We start from the raw sequence: 19,425 nt of genomic DNA on the forward strand, positions 1-19,425 counted from the left end.
TTTCACATGGTAATGGTATACAAACTTGAACAGACAGAAAATTTCAATGACAATGTCTAAAACAAACTACATTATTTGTCAAATAGTGGGTGGTCAAAATGTGTTTGCCAAGCTTGATAAAGAAATGAGTAGGTGTATGCAAAAAATTGGTTTATTTCGTGGCCTGGCCACCATAAATAATGTTTTGTGGATTTGGTAAACGCAAATCACTTTATATGAATGTTTGAATACTGTAGACATATTGTTAATTAAATTAAAGTAGATTAAAGTAGATTAAATGAGGGCTGTTCTAAAATTGTATTACTGTTTTTCATACTGCTTTCCAGGTGTACAATCTAGGGGCAAAATAGACCTGCACATTTGATAGTTAACTACCAGGATATAGTATGTTTATTATATCCAAGATAATGCAAAAAGCATACACATGTATTCAAGTTGATAAATCTAGGTTTTAGATATATATTAATAAAATTAAGAAATTAAATAGTCAAGTCGAGTGGCCGAGCTGTTAAGGCAGGGGTGCCGCAAACCATAGCTATAAAATCGACACAGGTTCAAAGCACTCCTCTAACATTGTTCTGGTGGTAAAACAAGTCTTATTTAGATAAGAACTTAAAACTGGAGGTCCCGTATAGACATCTGGCTTGTGTGCCCTTTAAAGAACCCAGTTTATCTTTCGGAAGAGTAGGGGGGTACCCTGGTGTACTGGACTATTCAGCCCCTGTCATTGTTAACGAACGCCGTTTGTTGGCAGCACTAGACACGAAGGGACCCTTAGGGGAGAAGAAAGTTGTGGTATGTGTCATCCACATGTGCGCAATTCAGCTCAGTAGGCTGCAATTCGCAGGTTATTCTCCATTTACATTTACAGGATTTTTTGAATAAAAAAAAAAAATCAATCTTTACTGTTTTATCCTACAGTATCCAAACCTACCTACAGAACACATATTATGTTTTGGTTTCTGTCTCCAACTTTTAATCTATTAAATAATCTTGCTATACAATTAATATGATTTTTAACCAATAGATTTCATGGATGCAGAACACAAGTTATCGTAATAAAAGAAGCTTGAGGACAGTCAAAATATATTGATAGATACATAGTGTACCTCAAACTTTATATCAACATTTGATTTCGCCATGCAAACCTTCAAATATAAAAGCAGAATCCATAAGCGGTCCTTTTAATTTCAGAAGTGTCACCAGTGTACCACATGTTTTCACAGATGGTAATGAGGTACAGCTGATGAAACCAACGCAACAGACAGCTTGGATTAATCAATCATTCAATTTAATTATATGGTAAAAATAATTATTATGTACATTTTAATTGAACAAGAAAAGGAGGCTAATTATAGAATTGTCATCGCTTTTTTTTTTGGTCATACGAATGGACATGAAGGATGATCATGTTATTGTGTTCAAAATACTTAAATTAATTAATTTACATTTAAATTAGTAGTTATTAAACAATATTTTTCAAGGATATGATTTCCAAAATATAAAGTGAGGTGTTGATCATAAGATGTATCTAATCTGATCTACAGTACTGTATAGGGGTAAATACAAAAAGGTGAAATATATTGTACATGTTATAAATCCAACATACAAAGTATAAACTCCGTTTGCTCTTGTTTTTAATGTTGTGTTATATTTTTTACACAATTTTAAATTACCGGTTGCGAGCCAATTTATTACAGTAAATTTTGCTGGCAAAACAAGATTGGGGCTAACATGAAACCAAGTGGGAGGTGTGTAGGAGAGGGAGAGTGTGTGGAGAGGGAAATGTGTCGGGGAGGGAAATGTGTAGGGGAGGGAAATGTGTAGGGGAGGGAAATGTGTAGGGGAGGGAAATGTGTAGGACAGGGAAATGTGTAGGGAAGGGAAATGTGTAGGAGAGGGGAATGTGTAGGAGAGGGGAATGTGTAGGAGAGGGGAATGTGTAGGAGAGGGGAATGTGTAGGAGAGGGGAATGTGTAGGAGAGGGGAATGTGTAGGAGAGGGGAATGTGTAGGAGAGGGGAATGTGTAGGAGAGGGGAATGTGTAGGAGAGGGGAATGTGTAGGAAAGGGGAATGTGTAGGAGAGGGGAATGTGTAGGGAAAGGGGAATGTGTAGGGAAGGGGAATGGATAGGAGAGGAGAATGTGTAGGAGAGGGGAATGTGTAGGAGAGGAGAATGTGTAGGAGAGGGAAATGTGTAGGAGAGGGAATGGATAGGAAAGGGAATGTGTAGGAGAGGGGAATGTGTAGGAGAGGGAATGTGTAGGAGAGGGGAATGTGTAGGAGAGGGAAATGTGTCGGGGAGGGAAATGTGTAGGACAGGGGAATGTGTAGGACAGGGGAATGTGTAGGAAAGGGGAATGTGTAGGACAAGGGAATGTGTAGGACAGGGGAATGTGTAGGAAAGGGGAATGTGTAGGAGAGGAAGATGTGTCGGGGAGGGGAATGTGTTGGGAAGGGGATGTTCGATTATTTTCACAAGAACAATACATGTATTTGAATATTGGCCAATGAGAAAATATAAGTATGAATTGGATGCTCATTGGAGGTTCATTTGTGATATTGTTGTTGTTCAGCAATTAAAACTGTACTTGTGTTAATTTGATACTGGTAGAATTGCCTTCTGAGCTGTGTCTTATATTCTGAATAAATTGACATTTATAAAGAGTCTATTAAGTATATGCTTTTAGAATTGCTGATTAAATGTCTTACCTCCGGGCAGGAATTCCATTATTAAATACAAGTTGTTTGGATCTTGGAATGAGTAATACATCTTCACCACCCATGGGTTGTCCGCTTCTACTAAAATATCACGTTCAGCTCGCACATGTGCAACCTGCACTCAGGGAAGAAAACAATGACGAAAACATTAGACAACTCATAACATGAAATTTAAATATTGCGTTCAGCTCGCACATGTGTAACCTGCACTCAGAAAAGAAAACAATGATGAAAACATTAGAAAACTCATAACATGAAATTTAAATATTGCGTTCAGATCGCACATGTGCAACCTGTACTCGGAAAAGAAAACAATTATAACAAAAATATTTTTAACACTTTTACTTTGCTAAAATCTTAATCATATTTGCCAGCCAATTACAATACTACCAAAATGACAATCCCAGGATAAACTTGGAAGTGGAGATGCTTTTTAGCCATACAATTCTGGTACCATTATTGTGACCACCCGTAGTCCTATCAACTAAATTATGTAGTATAGTAATGTCTTGGGCCCATTCTATACTCCATCAGGGCTATTATGTATGGATGACAAGTTGGGAGCAGGAATGCTAGTAGACCAAACCCAGAACCATACGATCATTCTGGACATCTTGTCCCGTCCTAATAAACACTATCCCTGTGGCCTGTCTACGTTAACATGTCCATAATAAGATATCCATAAGTATATATCATTTTGCACACATCAATTGGTATTCAAATTAAGTAATTAGCATATTTAAATGACCCACCTGTTCTTTTTCATGCATATCAGCTTTACGTAAAATCTTCATAGCATATATATGACCAGTGTCTTTCTTTTGAACGAGCCGCACTTCACCAAACGCACCTCTTCCGATTACTCGCAACGACTCAAAATCATCGACCCCTAGTCGTGACCTCTTCAGCCGTAGAAATTCTGTTTCTTTTTGGGCATGATGTGCTCTTTTTTCTCGTTTCTAAAAATTATAGATAAAAAAGAAACATTTTTTGATGAGAAATGAATTTTTATATATTTTTAGTGTAAAACAGAACAAGAAAAAGGGTAATATAATTCTATAGAAAATGGCCGTCTTCTGAGAGGCAAAACAAAATTATCGACTCATTTTCTAACCAATAAAGTGCACATGATCAGTCATTACCAAACAACCAGATGCCCAATCACAACGCAACAATTTTTCCTTCAGGTCAAACGTTAAAAATTATTGCATTTATCCAATAATTAATCGATTTGAATGAGATAATTATCAGTTAATTTTTCTCAAGTGGAATCGGTTAAACCCAATTTCCACAGGCAGTTTATCGGTTAATTATTGGCTGTGGAAACATGACCAATCTGCAAAATACAAATTGTATTGGAAATAATCAGAAAAATGTTATTCTCAATTAAAGCAATGTTTCCTTTATTTTACCTCTTCTTCAGATAGACCTTCTATTATTTCTTCAAGTTGCTTTATTCTAAAAGACAAAAAAATTCACAAAATGAATAACTTCTTTGATAAATTCTTTAAATCAATCAAAAATAAATATGAATTTGAAAATTATATAATAAATTATTAGAATTAGTAATTTATAAAACAAGGAATTAAGTATTTTGATCAGAACAACAATAAACTATGATACTGTAAACGTTAGCATTATGTAAGAAATTGCTTTATACCATGATTAACACTTTCTGGAAAAAATTAAAGGCCAACATTTTATTGTATAGCTTTATAAGTATAAACACTGACGTCAATGCAATCAGGTAACAACTTGAAGATAAGCATAAAACATTAACTTTTTTCCCCCGTAGGAAATGTGACAAAATTAACATTTTCATAATTGTATAAAATTAAACGACAACTACAAATCAGATGTCTCATGGGTCCTATTTGAGACGACTTATGTTGTCATTGTTAAGTCACAACATACAAACAAATTATCTTTCGTATGAAATGATGTCATAGCTTGTAACGATCGTATTCTGCAGATCACATGATGACATGTATACATCATTGCCTCATTTGCATATTTTCATAGTTTATTGACCACAAAGCCAATCAAATAAAATACGTTAACTGAATAACTGTTAAATGTTGTAGTTTGTAATACGTAGTCTTGTTGTACTGTAGGTGACTAGTACTATAGTAGGTACATTGACAGGGTTCCTCACACATTAAGGGGATATATGTAAAAGGGGCTGGTGTGGGCTTGGGGCAAGGGGATGTCTGACCATAGAAACCTTGCTGACTTGATTTGCAACTCAAAACAAAGAATTACAGAATATTATCTATTATCAATTACTGCACAACATCTACAGTTACAAAAATATTACAATGTGGTATATCAATAATAATTGTAATGTCATTAGTATTAGCATATTGTACTACACACTGCATACTGAATATCACAGCAAATCTTATCTTACTGATCAGATACCAATGTTCTCCTGAAGCTGGTTTTACCAGATAGATTTATCAATAAAATTTCTTTAAAATAAATTTCTCCCAAACAGTATACATTTGTAAAAATGGTACAATACACAAACTTTCTTTTTTAATATTTTTAGGCAAGGCCTAGCTTTTAAAACTATTACACAATTGGAGGCTATTTTATGTCAATTAGATTGAAATGTACAGTGCCATACTTTTGTATTCAGATTTAGATATGCAATATATCACTTTACGATTAGGATTGCAAATAATAGTACGGAATTGCTTTTTATCGGGAGAACACTGGGTACAATCATAGAGATATTATAGTGAACTATTCACTATAATATCTCTATGGTACAATACAATATGTTTTATATACTTCAGTTATCTATTATGTCTTTTGCTGAAACATTTATTGCTAACCTGGGATTTTGTTTACACTTACAGCTCCGAATACTTAAATTCTAGGGTATACATGTTCTAAATACCTAATTTTTTTTCAGCTTTGTTTTTTGTCTATGATTGATTTGAGGGCCTACAGTATAAGAGTAACAACATACCTTATGGGAGCTGGTAAAAATAAATGATATTGCTAGATAGGTGGCTTATTTCATAAATAAAAGTATAGGTTCCTTCATAACGCTGAAATATTTTTCAGAAAAGAAAGGATAATATATTTGATGATTTGATTTGAAAGGGTAATGGAGAAGATAAATTGGTTATCTGTTTTATAGGGTACAACATGAAAACACATCTATAATAGAAACACAGCTATTATACAACATTGATTAAAATACTAGGATTTACAACTGTAAATCCTTCCTATAGAATGATTAGAACATAGATTAATAATAAAAACAGGATATTCTTAAAGCTAGCTATACAAAATATGATTTTGTTTACTGGTACAATTTCTAAAAATAACACATTATCCAAATTAAAACATAATATTTCAAGGAGGTTCAGATTCAATATTTTGATATTCAATATTTCTGCATTAATACGTCATCAATACGGGTATACAGTAGACTTTTACAATACTGGCCATGATGATCCAGAGAGCATAATAGCGAATCCTGGATTTTCACATCGACTATCTTGACATGATTACATCATTTTGAGATGTTCCGCATGCATCAGATCGTCGTCTCCTGTCTACACTATCAAACTAGTTTGACAAAAAAAGTGTGATGTGCTCAATATGGTAGTGATATGACATCATCATGTCCATATTCCGCTATTCTACTGATTTTTTTTATTTTAGACTTTTTGCTGATGATTCCAACCTATTTAAACCTTTATCTGGAAATGTGTTAAATTTTGACGAAATTAACCTACAATTTCAAAAAGTAATTACTTGGTGTAATGCCAATAAATTAACAATTAATACTGACAAAACAAAGTTTATTGTTTTTCGTTCAAGAAATAAAAATATTAGTATCAATGGCTCTATCAAGATAAATAATAATAAGATTTCTGAAACGGATACGATTTCTTTTGTTGGTATTATTTTGGATAAATTTCTTTCATTTAAAGACTACATTGTTGATTTGAACAATAAATTAAGGAAGCGGGTTGGTATTTTATTCAAATTACGGCACTATATCCCTCGGAACACTTTAATCTTGCTTTATAACATGCTTTTATTCAGCCACATCTAATGTATGGTATTGAGATATGGGGAAGCACATATGATTCGTATTTAAAACCCCTTTTAGTTACACAAAAAATGTGTGTCAGGTGTATGACTTTTTCTAAGTTTGGAACACATTCATCGCCTTTATTTCATTTACTTAAAATATTAGATATAAATAAACTTTATACCTTATGTGTTTCTAAATTCGTTTCTGATCTATTTAATAATAGATTACCTCATAGTTTATCTGATTATTTTGAAACTACTGATCATGCATATAATACAAGAATTAATCATTATTTTAATTTAGCCATTCCCCCTTATTATTATTATTTGGAATGATTTACCTTTAGAATTACGAACAATTACATCTAGATTTGCTTTCTCTAAACAACTTAAAGAATTACTTTTATTTAAGTATATAAAAGAATAATCTATTAATTTACAATGTTTTATATATTGTTAATTCATCAGATATTATCTATTGAACTGATATGGTTTTGTTTATTACAGTATAGTACATACAGCACTTTATGTTATGTTATGTTATTTATTTATTATTCAACATTTTTTGTTTTGTTTTTGACGTTATCAAATTTTTATTTTCTTTTAAGTTCTGTTATTTATTTGTTAATTTCGTAGCTTAAGTTAGTTAAGATAAAAGGTACCAAGCTTGATTAGCTTCGGCTATACCTTGGCTACCTTTTGTATTGAAATTGTTTTTGTTTGATACAATAAAAGAAGAAGAAGGTATATATTGGCACATCACATTTTTTGTCAGTTTGATAGTGTAGACAGAGCTTTATAGTACCTATCTGACCCTAAATATTACTAAGGTACATCCATAATGTAATATTTCCAAGGATACTACTACTACTACTACTGTATGTTCCTCACGGGAAACAGCTGGTGACATTTAGGTACAAAAATAACATACAGTTAGAAAGCCCAAAGTATACCTACACTGTAAATGGTTAAATATATAAAACATTATTTCCTAAGGGAAGGTGATCAGGTGTTTGGTGGAATTTATTCGCAGTATCAAATATGACATAGTGTTATTATCAATAATTGTATGAATGGAAGTTATTTAAAATATTACAACCCGAGATAGCTACTGTATATGGAACAGGCACCAAACGATAATTTAATGCACTAAGTAGGCCTACAGTCTAATCTTAGTTCTGATGCAGAATGCAAGCAGAAGCCCAACCATCCCCCACTCAAACTTGTAGTACAGTACATGCCATGTATGTATAGTTCAGGTAGAAGTAATTATGAAAATAATACATTATACCATGAACTGAAATATCATGATAGATTTCACATTCTCTTGGTGTTATTTTTTTTTCCATATATAAATGTCAAAGTTCAAGGTTGACATTATTAATATAGTGTATGCCACAACATAAATTCTAAGGATGCTTTGTAGCAAGTACACAGCTGCATTGTAGGTAATCTATAAATTAATTATTGGCCTAATTATAACCTCATCTCCTCACATGTCACTCGAAAAATTAATTGATCATACTGCAATTACAGACTTTATAAAACATTTTTCAAGTGAGTGAGTGAGTGGCCGAGCGGTTAAGACCGTGGAACCGTAATTACGTAGCCATAACATCGGCAGGGGTTCGAGGCTCACTCACTCCAGGGTTCTGGTGGTAGAACGAGTCTTCTCGGATAAGGACTATAAACCGTAGGTCCAGTGTACACATCTAGCTCGTGTGCACTTTAAATAACCTAGTACATCTTTCGAGACGAGTAGGGGGTTACCCCGGTGTATTAGTACATCACAGCCACTGATCACCAACTGGGCCCTCTGGGAGACCAGTCTTTGACTGAAGAGGTTACCCAGTATAAATATATATTTCAATCAATCAATCAACAATTATTTAAAAACACAGGTAGTAAGGGGCATCTTGCAGCCTTATGGGCCACGAGGCCCGAAGAGGTTAGGTAAGTAAGGTAGGTATAGTTAGGGGCATATCCAGTGTAGTTGTGGCTTGGTGGTTATGATGCTTGTCTACCAGTCCAAGGGTCCTGGGTTCAAGTCCCGTCACATGTCAGGATTTTTTCTAAGGACCAAATTACTCACAAAGACTTGTAATAAGACTTTGTTTATGTATAGCATCTTGTGTATATGTTTGTCTTGTGAACCTCTGAGGGTCAGCAATAGCTGGATGGATCACCCTCATTAAATATGGTTTAAAAAAGAATTAAAAAAAATCCGGAGAGAATACTGTAAGGTACTGTACAGTAGTACAAAATGTCCAATAAAATATAATAATCGTTATTTAACAAGAATTTTATTGAACAATTTAAATATGAAAAACAAATCCAGGAAGTATTAACTTTTATTATGCTTATTCTTTCCAACTTAGTGTTAAATAATACAATTAATGGTGAATGATATAAGAGCACTAACATTATGCTATCTTGAACAATACCTCCCACTTGAATGCACCTAGATAATGAAAGGTGCAAGAATCAAACTGATCTGGGAATTCAAATGGGATACTTAAATGTAGCATTTAAATTCAGATTTCAATTATTGTGATTATGGTTTGATTCCAAGAAAATTTTATTATACTAAGATCGTGAATGGGCGTTTTTATTCTAGTTCAACTCTAGTTCAAAACTAATTATATTCGTACGAGCCCTGTTCGGTTGCGAATAAAACCGTGGAATCGTGCCAAATTTAGCAGCATCCTTGCATTTCCAAGAACGTTGCTTGCGTATACAGTTAGGATCAGTCCATCATAAAACAACAAATGTTACATTAGAAATCAAATGACCAGTTTGAAAAGCACGGAGAACAATGACGGGTTGAAAGCAGAATTTGACAAACGCCATCCATGCATGATGGTATGATGTCATACCACCCAGATTATATTGATCCATTGAAATCCAGATATTCAACCTCGCAGCATTTACTTTCAGTATGATCGCAAACAATAGCAGTCATTAATAATATTACAATATAATATTGTTTGAGGTATCACAATGGACATAAATGGCAATCACTCAATTATATTTCTGACTAATAATTAACATAAACAATGATAACTGCTGATGTTTAAATGATTGCTATTAATTTTAATTAAATATAGTATGAAATACTTGAAATAACCATATAAATTTCATTCTTTTAATTAATAAGCTCTGATACTTACTTTACTGCTAATGATAGCAGATAAATTCCAGAACAGAATAGACAGTTTTATATTAATATTAAAAGCACGATCAGGCATTATTTCTTTAATATTAATTATGCTGTATGTTGATAATACAGTACTGTGCCACATAGAGTCACACAAGGGCCCTTTTAGACTTAGTTATTCACCTGGGTACGTTGGTTTCATGGGCCCAATTATCTATAACTATGGTTCGGTAAAAATAGGGCTACTAGGTCCGTGGAAATTGCACTTATATACTTTGAAATATAAAACAAAATATAAGTCTCTCCAGGACCAGACCTACATGGTTGGGGCTGTGTGAAGAAAATAACTAATATAGTTTGAAAATGTAAGGCCTAAGCCTAAATAAAACAAGCTTTCTGGGGGCCGACATACCAGCCTCACCCCTATCCTACGCCCCTGATGTACATATTTTACGCAGCGGGCACTGTCTGTTAAGAGGTATAGAACTCTTCGTGTCGCAACAGATAAACCCTTCGATCTCCGGAGCTCAGCACCCTGTAGTTAGATTGCATTGGATCCATACAGTTGTCTCAATTACAAACAAAGATAATTTTATTCCTACATGATATCACTTTAAATGTCATATCACACATTTGCACCTGCAATTTTATTTCAATAGTAGAAATATATTCATAAAGGTTTTAATATAGTGTCATATTTTATGATAACGTCAGTAGATGAAATTAATATATCTTTGATGAATACCATCTCGCAAATTAAATGAACCACACCCATTGACTAGACTTTGTAAATACAATTAGCATTGATAATTCTTAATCATGTTTTAGCAAACAGAAAAAGGTTTAAAACATGTTTTAATAATCATATTGATTGATATGATAGCAAAACTAGAGAATCAATCGCATACCAATAAACAGATATTTAATGTTTCTACTGAAAATAAGTGAACTTTAATTAGTAATGTGTAATTAGATTGTTTATATGAATACTTTCAACCAGGAAAGAGTACTACTTATATAAATAAAAAAAAATAAATAAAAATTATAAATTATATTAAAAGGGTTGTGTTGAAGCTCTGGGGTGAGGTGGATATCTTTGCTATGTATTCTGTACAACAATTACGACGATGACAGTTATTTTCTTCATAAAACATAATGACAACACAGTGAAAATATAAAACTCTTGAAATGAAAAACTGAAAATTTGTGTACTGTAATTATATAATGACAAAAATGTATTCAAATATTTAAAACTTTTTAAAAGACAGTTCCTACTTGTGTGACTCCTACAATCTATGAAAATAAAATCGTTTTATACTGTATGATCTTAAAAATTAATTATGTGAATATTCACCTTTTTTGTCTTTCTTCATGTTGAAATACTAAATTTGTATAAAAGCTTTCAAGGGTTACTTTCGCCTTCGTCACCTTGTCATAAGTGTGTTGGCTACAGCGGATATCAGCCCCTACCGTCGCCATCAGTCACTATGGCTCAGACCTGATCTGTGAAGGAATAATAATTTTCGCTTATGTTGTTGAAAATTATAATTAAATAACTTAACTGCACTGTAGTCGAATTATTTTAAAAAAAATGTTACTAAAAAAAAATAGACTTTCAATTAACCAGAAATAAAGGAATTTGGATAAGGCTCTTATTGGGGCATAGTAGCCACATCACCCAAAAGACAATACCCTATTCTTCTTTGAACTGATCTGAGAAACAAGGCAATGACAGTATTTGAAGGTTTTTTTGGCATAAAAAACACAAACAAGATGGCGCAAGAATGTTGTGGAGTCATATCTTCTCAAAAAAGCCTTATTCCTGCACATCATGCAGATTCTTCCTTGCCGCTCTGAAAACACAGTGGATTGCGTGGATCACATGTACAACATATTATGTTATGGTTTTTAACTATAGAAGCAATCAACTTAACTATTTTCTGTGTTCGTTGGGACTACAGTATTATTGATCTTTAGTTTAAGAGGAAGCCTACTGTACAAACAATAAAACAGTACAATTAGAAAAGGACAGTTAATGAGATTTATAAATTCCTTAAAAAACGATGCAAATCAAATTTAAATATTTAAATACATGAACAACATACGGATTGTACAGGCACGAGTCTCTGTTTATAATTATTTGTTCAATGATTTAAATATAATACACCATTTGTACAGCATGTAGAAATGGTGTCTACCGTATTAAATAGCGTGTACAGAAGGCGTTGAAATCCATACGACGGAAACACAGAACTGTTTCACATGCAAAGTTACTCTGATTACCGAAACACCATTGTAATCAGAACCCGACAATAGAACTTAAGTAATGATCTTAAAATAAACAGTATAAAATGTGTCATTATAAAAGAATCTTTGACCTAAAGCCTGGGGAGTGGAGACTAGCCAACGCAGCATGTGTGTCTATGTTGTCAGGTCATGGTCTGTGAATGCTGGATACGTATTTATTAATTATTATTTGACCTCTGAACTGATTCTGAATTCTATTCTAAGACTATTTGTCATACTCCTTTTAAGGAACAGGTTTTTTTTTTAATTAGTAAATTCAACTTATATTTTACATCTCTCTGATTTTATCTACTAAGGTACTATAAAAACTCTTTTCTTTGTTCAAACAAAACCAATACCATGCTTCCAATTACATCCTTGTTGGTAGCCACCCTATGGTTTTTGCTACCACAAAGTAAATACCAATAGTCGTGGCATGAAATAGAACTGAAAGTGATAAGTACTGTATTGAGTATTTAACATTAAATGTGTACTTTACTCTACTACACTATAGCATTTTCTTCAAACAAATTTGATAAAAGAAAAACAAAGACAAGAAAAAAAAGAAAGAAATAATATAGAAATATGATAAAATAAATTATATACTGTATGATAAAATACAGTAAAAATCAAAAACGTTGAATCATGGCTCCCTCTCATTATTGGGAGTCATTTTTATACTACAGTATGTTATTTAAGTATAGAAATTTATTGAATGTATTTCTTGATCAATAATCAATCAAACTTGATCAATATAATCAATCAAACTTGATCAATACTCAATCAACCTTGATCAATACTCAATCATCATTAATCAATCAACCTTGATCAATACTAAATCAACATTGATTAATAATCAATCAAACTTGATCAATACTCAATCGACATTAATCAATACTCCATTAATCAATTAATTAATTAATAATCATAAATAATTAATCTTTTCAATGAGTATGGTGTCAGAAAAACTTCAGTCCACAGGTTGCAACATTTTTTGCCCATATATCAACAAAAACATCACCTATTAAATGAGGTGTCACAAATTGTACACATTGTGTGGAATGCTGAATTTCTTTTGGATGAATGATTATAGTTCGTTGATGAACTTTGATTCAAAATTAAATTTTGAAATAAAAAATTTTGTTTGAAATGATTGAGATGTGTTGAGGGTCAGTGTCAAAAATTTAATGATAGATGAAGAAAAAACTACGCAATATTTCGATTTCTAAAGGTTTCTTTGGTGGATAACTTTTGAAATTTAACTTCATTACAACAATTTCTTTTTGCCTGTCGGGGCAGACCTTTTTAAGTCCAGTTGCCCAGTGTAAATTTTTGGTTGAACCTTGGACAACTGATTATGCGAGCACTGCTATCTGAATGATATAGACATGACAATGTTTAGGCTGTCACTATTACCAAAATACTGTAGGTCCACACTTAATGACTGTATGCATATCAAGGCCTAGCAGCTGTTGCGGACAGCCCCTGCAGTGTTGTCTTTGGGCTTGGTCACTCAATACTTGACCACTACCAATGGACAGGTCAAAGTGAAAGGGCGGTTGTTAAATTAGTAAATGACTACCCACAGATTAGATCATTAATGGTTTGAATGGTCAGGCTATCATGTTTACCATAATTGGTAAAAAGGTGAATCCAAAAAAGAAACAACGCAATTTAAAAACCAACAGAATAAAACAGGTACAGTTTATGAACTTGCTCGCAGGAAGGGAAGAAAATAGGGGAAAACAGAAAAATGGAGGAAGGAAGAGGAAAAGAAAGGGAAGAAGAAAGGGAGAAAAAAAGGAAGCGAGAGGAAGGTGGAAAGGAAACTAGGAAGGAAGCTGGGAAAGAAGGAGTGGTCAATAGCCTACTCTGATTACATTACTCATAAGATATGTTTCATAGTATAATAGTAGGGGACTTTCCAATCTATATATTTAACCTTCGTACTGTACATCCATTGAACATATGTAGACTTATTATAGCATTGTAGATTAAGTTCAAATTTTCCAGACGGTGTTTCAATTAAGGTACTTGATGTATACAGATACTGATACTCGAAACTGTACGATAATGTTGACATATTGTAAAATATTAATGATAGGTAAATATAAATTACTGTTAAGATTTAAAAAATCATATCACAGTCTTGAATACAATGCAGTGATGGAGCATGAAGGAAACCAACTGATAGTTAGCACTGGACTTGATCCTATATTCCACCAAGAAATTCTTATGGTTTTTCTCAATTTTATGGCACCCGCCCTTAACATTTCCTACGTCCGTGCCAATGTTTAACAGTGATTTGGCAGCTAATTTGTTTAAATGTTTGTTTTCTAGGAGCATAAAACTTACAATATTTACACAAGATGTTTGAAATACACTGGATAAGTACCAGTCTGTGTTTCAAAAGCAGACTGAAAATATCCGACTTATGAGTACTGTATGCTGGCATTGGCAAACAAATCATTTATTGTTTTTGAACATTAAAGACCACCACAACTACAGGGTATCCTAATAATAAAATTACAATTAAACATAAAAATCGAAACACATTTCACTTTCTGATTGAAGATATGTCACAAACCAAACAGTGTTATAATATAGTACAGTAGTTTCACATTGCTTACAAATTCAGAATGTTGTGGATCCAAAAGAATGAATATTTTCTGTTGTATGCAGAGCATTATTATGTATTGGCATCAAGAGCACCGCAAAGCAAAAATGATTGTATACTTACACTGCAGACTCATTTACTAATTTAAGATGTACCGTATTTATACCTTTGTGAGATATTTGTTAGGCTTCTCTTTAGAATCTATATAAATTTACGTAAGGGCAAAATTCGGTAAATCGCGCGTTATTTCTAGAATGTTTACTCGATGGTATATAAAGTTGGTTAGAATCTCGGTACTGATTTTAACCACCTTATGTAACCCTGTTTACTAATTACATTTAGTTAGCTCGCTTCGATCGCGTACCATCTAGTCACCATAATTTATCTAAGGGCTACTGTAGGGTCATAGTAACACAAACGTGGTCTTTAGTAAAAGCTCTGTCTATACTATCAAAGTTTATGTGACCAAAAAAAATGTGATGTGCCCATATATGAACATGATGATGTCATACGGTTACCACTACCATATTTGTGCACATCACACTTTTTTTTGTAAAACTAGTTTGATGGTGTAGACAGAGCTTAAAAGGAATTTACTGATCTGGATTTGAAATCTAATCACACAGTATAGTACAGCATGATACCTTCCGTGAAAAAAAAAATTATTGTTATTGATTTTACAGTGTAATGTTATTCAGTATAGTATGAATAATGCAAAGATTGAATTTTAAATTAATTCAGTTTTTTTCTTAATACATCAATCAAAGAGCAGGTACCACCAAGTAATAGTTTTTCCAGGGTAGTATTGCCAAATGCTACACAATATCTACCTTACACATTCATGAAAAATGCTGTACAGTACAAACTATACTCCAATAATCAGCAGTTAAATTGCAAATGAAAATTTGTTATTAATGAAAATGCACCATTGGTAAAAGCAAAACATGGGCTGTGTTATAATACAATAATATACAACATTCTGTACTGTATACTGTGCTTGGACAAAAAATTAAAGTAGAAACTAAACGCACTTTTAAGTCTGTTTCTTCCAGTGTTACTAGAAGGCACAAGGCGTGTTTGGACAATATTCACAACTGCCATAAATGGCACTTAGCATCTGTATACCTTCAGTTGATAAGCCCATTGGCACCATGGCCAAACCCCTTAAAAGCTCATAATACAGTGCAGGGCTAGACCCCTTGAGAAAAGCTGGTCTTGAGGATGAGCTTATTATAATAATGTATGGAACAAATATCCCCACTTGTTATCAGTCTGTGATAATATCCACATGTACTACATATTGGACTTTGTAATATCATCACATTACTGCCCCACCAAAGTAAAACATGTGGTAAAACTCCTTCATGAAAGCAGTTGCAAATTATGCAAATATTACGATTCTATAATAAGCTATGCAAATATTGATTCAAACATTCAAAATATTAAACAAATCTTCCTCTACTCTTTATCTTTTCCAACATAAGATGTACGTTGAACTTAAATTAATAATTCTAATATTCAATTTTCGTAATGTAGCTTTTTTCAATTAAAAATTAAATCCTCTTAATGAATATAATGATCAATAATCAATATTAATTACGACATAATGCACCTATAAAGTATCTGCTTATTCCTCATGGTATAACCAATGCACAGTTGAATTCTCAGGGTCAATAAAGGTCACAGTCATATCGTAATAACAATACATTATTAAATTATTATCCTGTTTGTTAAAAGAAAGCCGATCTTTTATGATGAAACAGTTAACAATGACAGTGATTTATAAGTAAAACCAGCAACAAACAAACATCCGTTACAGTAACTTACGTGGGGCTTTAACAAAGCCAAACAACTTTTAAGCCTATATAAGTGCTCTTAAATATCTATATTGGTTCTCATCTAACTAATTTAATTACAGATTAATCTGCTGGTAAAAAGTCAATCAATAATACTATTATTAAACTGTTGGTTCATGCACATTACAAGATGTACTCTAAAATACCTAAAATTCAACAATTTACAGAAAAAACATTGAAGTTTAATTACTTGCTGACTTCTTAAGTAATATAAATCTTAAATGTTAAAAAAATTATGAAATCATTTGTAAAGTTTTGGGTTCAAATCAACTCTAGATCAAGATTTTATACGTACAGTACAATATAAAAGGATGCATTGTTTTGTAACTGGTTGGTTTTTGTATCCCATGCCAATGCTGGGGTAGCACTAACATTTCATTTTGTTTAGCCATTTGGCGAAAGTCGAAATATTTTTTTTAGTCAAATCAGTTTATCTATAGCCAAAATGGCTAAAGTCAAATTTTTTTATTTAGCCAAATGAATCGGTCATTAGCCAAAATTTAAAATTTTTGAAATATAGTGGTAAAAACATTTTAGTCAATTTATCTATGTCAACAGGTCTATACACTGTTCCCTGAACATTTTCGTAAGGCATTGAGATAAAGAACCATGCCTAAATCACTGTCACTGTATGATTAAAAAAAATATTTTTTTTGTATTTTTTTTACATGATCAAAACAATTGTTCAAACTGTTTTTAATCATACAGCATTTATACAGTTATCAATTTAATAAGAAACATTTTACAGTTTTCTAAAATCCCCTGAACGCTATGTTACTTTTGTTTTTTACGCTTGGCTGGTCATGTTTGCTTGTGACGGCTTAAATTGGGTATGCTCAAGAGGTGCGAAAGTGCAGAACCGCCGGCCTAGGCCTACAAAATTATGTACAACAACGCAACGGTATATCGTATGCTAAAAATATTGAGGAAAATTCCTAGCAAACGAACACTCGTATCATTGTTAAACGTAAGATAATATAGGCCAAAGCACAGAGTACACGTCTTTCCATCCCTCAAGGCTGCGCCGAAGCGTTTTTGTCAGGGCGAGAAATTTATCCGATTATTATTTATTTACACAACAACACAGAAGCCGGCGGCCGGCCCCGCTCAGATGCACGTGTGTGTTTAGCTAAATCCCCGTTAGACTCTACCATTTCCCGCATGTTGTTTTGTTTACACTGACGCACGAGGGAAGTTTATTAAGGGTAAAATATGAAACTACATTAAATTGGAAGACTCTAAAATGCATAACGCATACATTTTTTATTTCGATAAGATTAAGACGTCATTCATCGAAGATACTATAATGTTTCTTTTTAATCTGAAAAGTACACCCCTATCGAAAAATAGACAATCCCGGTAATTAGCCGACCGTCGGCTACGTAGTCGATCGTTTGTGCAGCGCACAACACGTGATAGTTTGGGTAGACTTTATCATCCATGTGTCGTGTAACGTCTGTGCAGTCTACTTCTCTCTCTCTGCTATCTCCATCTTTTTGAAATAACAAAGAGACGCCTGGTACAACGAAACTAGTTGACGAAAAATGGAGCTTGAAGTAAACAACGTGATAACGAACAAAATAAATGCTTGGAGATCGACAAATGGACCTTTTAGTTGGACTTTATGCTTTCGCCAAAATGATTATTTAATTATCTATTTTATGATATGTCATCGCCAAAATGGCTAAAGTAGCCGTTTTATTTTTCGCCAATCTAGAAACGTTTTCGCCCATGGCGACTTGGCGATCGGCCAGTGCGAGCCTAGCAATGCTAACTATTTTATCCCATTTCATCAATTAATGGTACTATATTGCATGCTACTCTAGCTTTTTGTGAATAATGAGATTTAATATTATTGTCTCCACAAAAACTTGTTCTACCAGCCAATCAACAAATAAATAATAATCAAATTATTTCTTATTAGTTTAGTATTATTATATTCTACTATCCATCAATTTATCATTTAATAATGATTTTCTGCACATCATATTGTGTGAGATATATGCCAAGGTCATTTCATGTATCATGTATGCCAAGTATGTTAAATAGGCCAAGTTACAGTAGGACTTCATGTTGTGACATCACAACATACTAGCCACACAAAGACATGTAATTGAGTATGAATTCATACATTAATTTAGGACTTCACATTTACTGAAAAAAAATACTTATTAGAGCAAAATACTGTGCACTCATTACCAGTAGATATTTAAAAATGATTTCTCTTTTTTATGGAAAAGCAATAGTTTCCATAGTACTGTAGCTAATCTTTTAAACATTAAATAGAGGTTTGCAAAAAAATATAATTAATAATACACTTTCATAATTGCCTTTCACTTTCGTATCATCACAAAGTTGTGCTAAAATAAACAAAATGTATGTTTACAGTCACTACACAAAATGTCTTTAAAAACATCCTAAACCAACAAAGTCATCAACAACTAACTCAACATAAACTACACAAAATACTAAACAAACTTGAATAAAAGCAAAAGTATAAACTGACTGAATAATCAATTAATATATATTACTAAATTTTAACCCATCTTCTTTGAAATTGAAATGACATGATACATCAATATTTAGTAGTAACACAATGGTACTGTATCTTTTGTGATGAAGAACTTTGTATTAATAATTAATAATTCATTTAAGAGGTAGATTGAGAAAATAGCTATTGGAACAGGAAACTAAACTGTATATTATTGTTGTTAAAACAATTTTAAAC

The 19,425-nt window shown here is 32.7% G+C and overlaps 1 protein-coding gene across 1 annotated transcript in view; it reads right to left on the minus strand.

Moving 5' to 3' along the window:
- LOC140055280 (serine/threonine-protein kinase tricornered-like) overlaps nucleotides 1-19,425 on the minus strand; it is a 33,609-nt gene that overhangs the window by 10,911 nt on the left and 3,273 nt on the right. Inside the window, exons 2-5 of the mRNA XM_072100577.1 lie at nucleotides 11,293-11,441; nucleotides 4,135-4,180; nucleotides 3,475-3,681; nucleotides 2,714-2,837 (exon numbers count right to left, since the gene is read on the minus strand). Of these exons, the coding sequence (XP_071956678.1) occupies nucleotides 2,714-2,837; nucleotides 3,475-3,681; nucleotides 4,135-4,180; nucleotides 11,293-11,417 (502 nt within the window). The 5' untranslated portion in view covers nucleotides 11,418-11,441. The remainder of the gene's footprint in view (nucleotides 1-2,713; nucleotides 2,838-3,474; nucleotides 3,682-4,134; nucleotides 4,181-11,292; nucleotides 11,442-19,425) is intronic.

Source organism: Antedon mediterranea, chromosome 7, assembly GCF_964355755.1.
Source record: "Antedon mediterranea chromosome 7, ecAntMedi1.1, whole genome shotgun sequence".
NCBI classification, from domain to species: Eukaryota; Metazoa; Echinodermata; class Crinoidea; order Comatulida; family Antedonidae; genus Antedon; species Antedon mediterranea.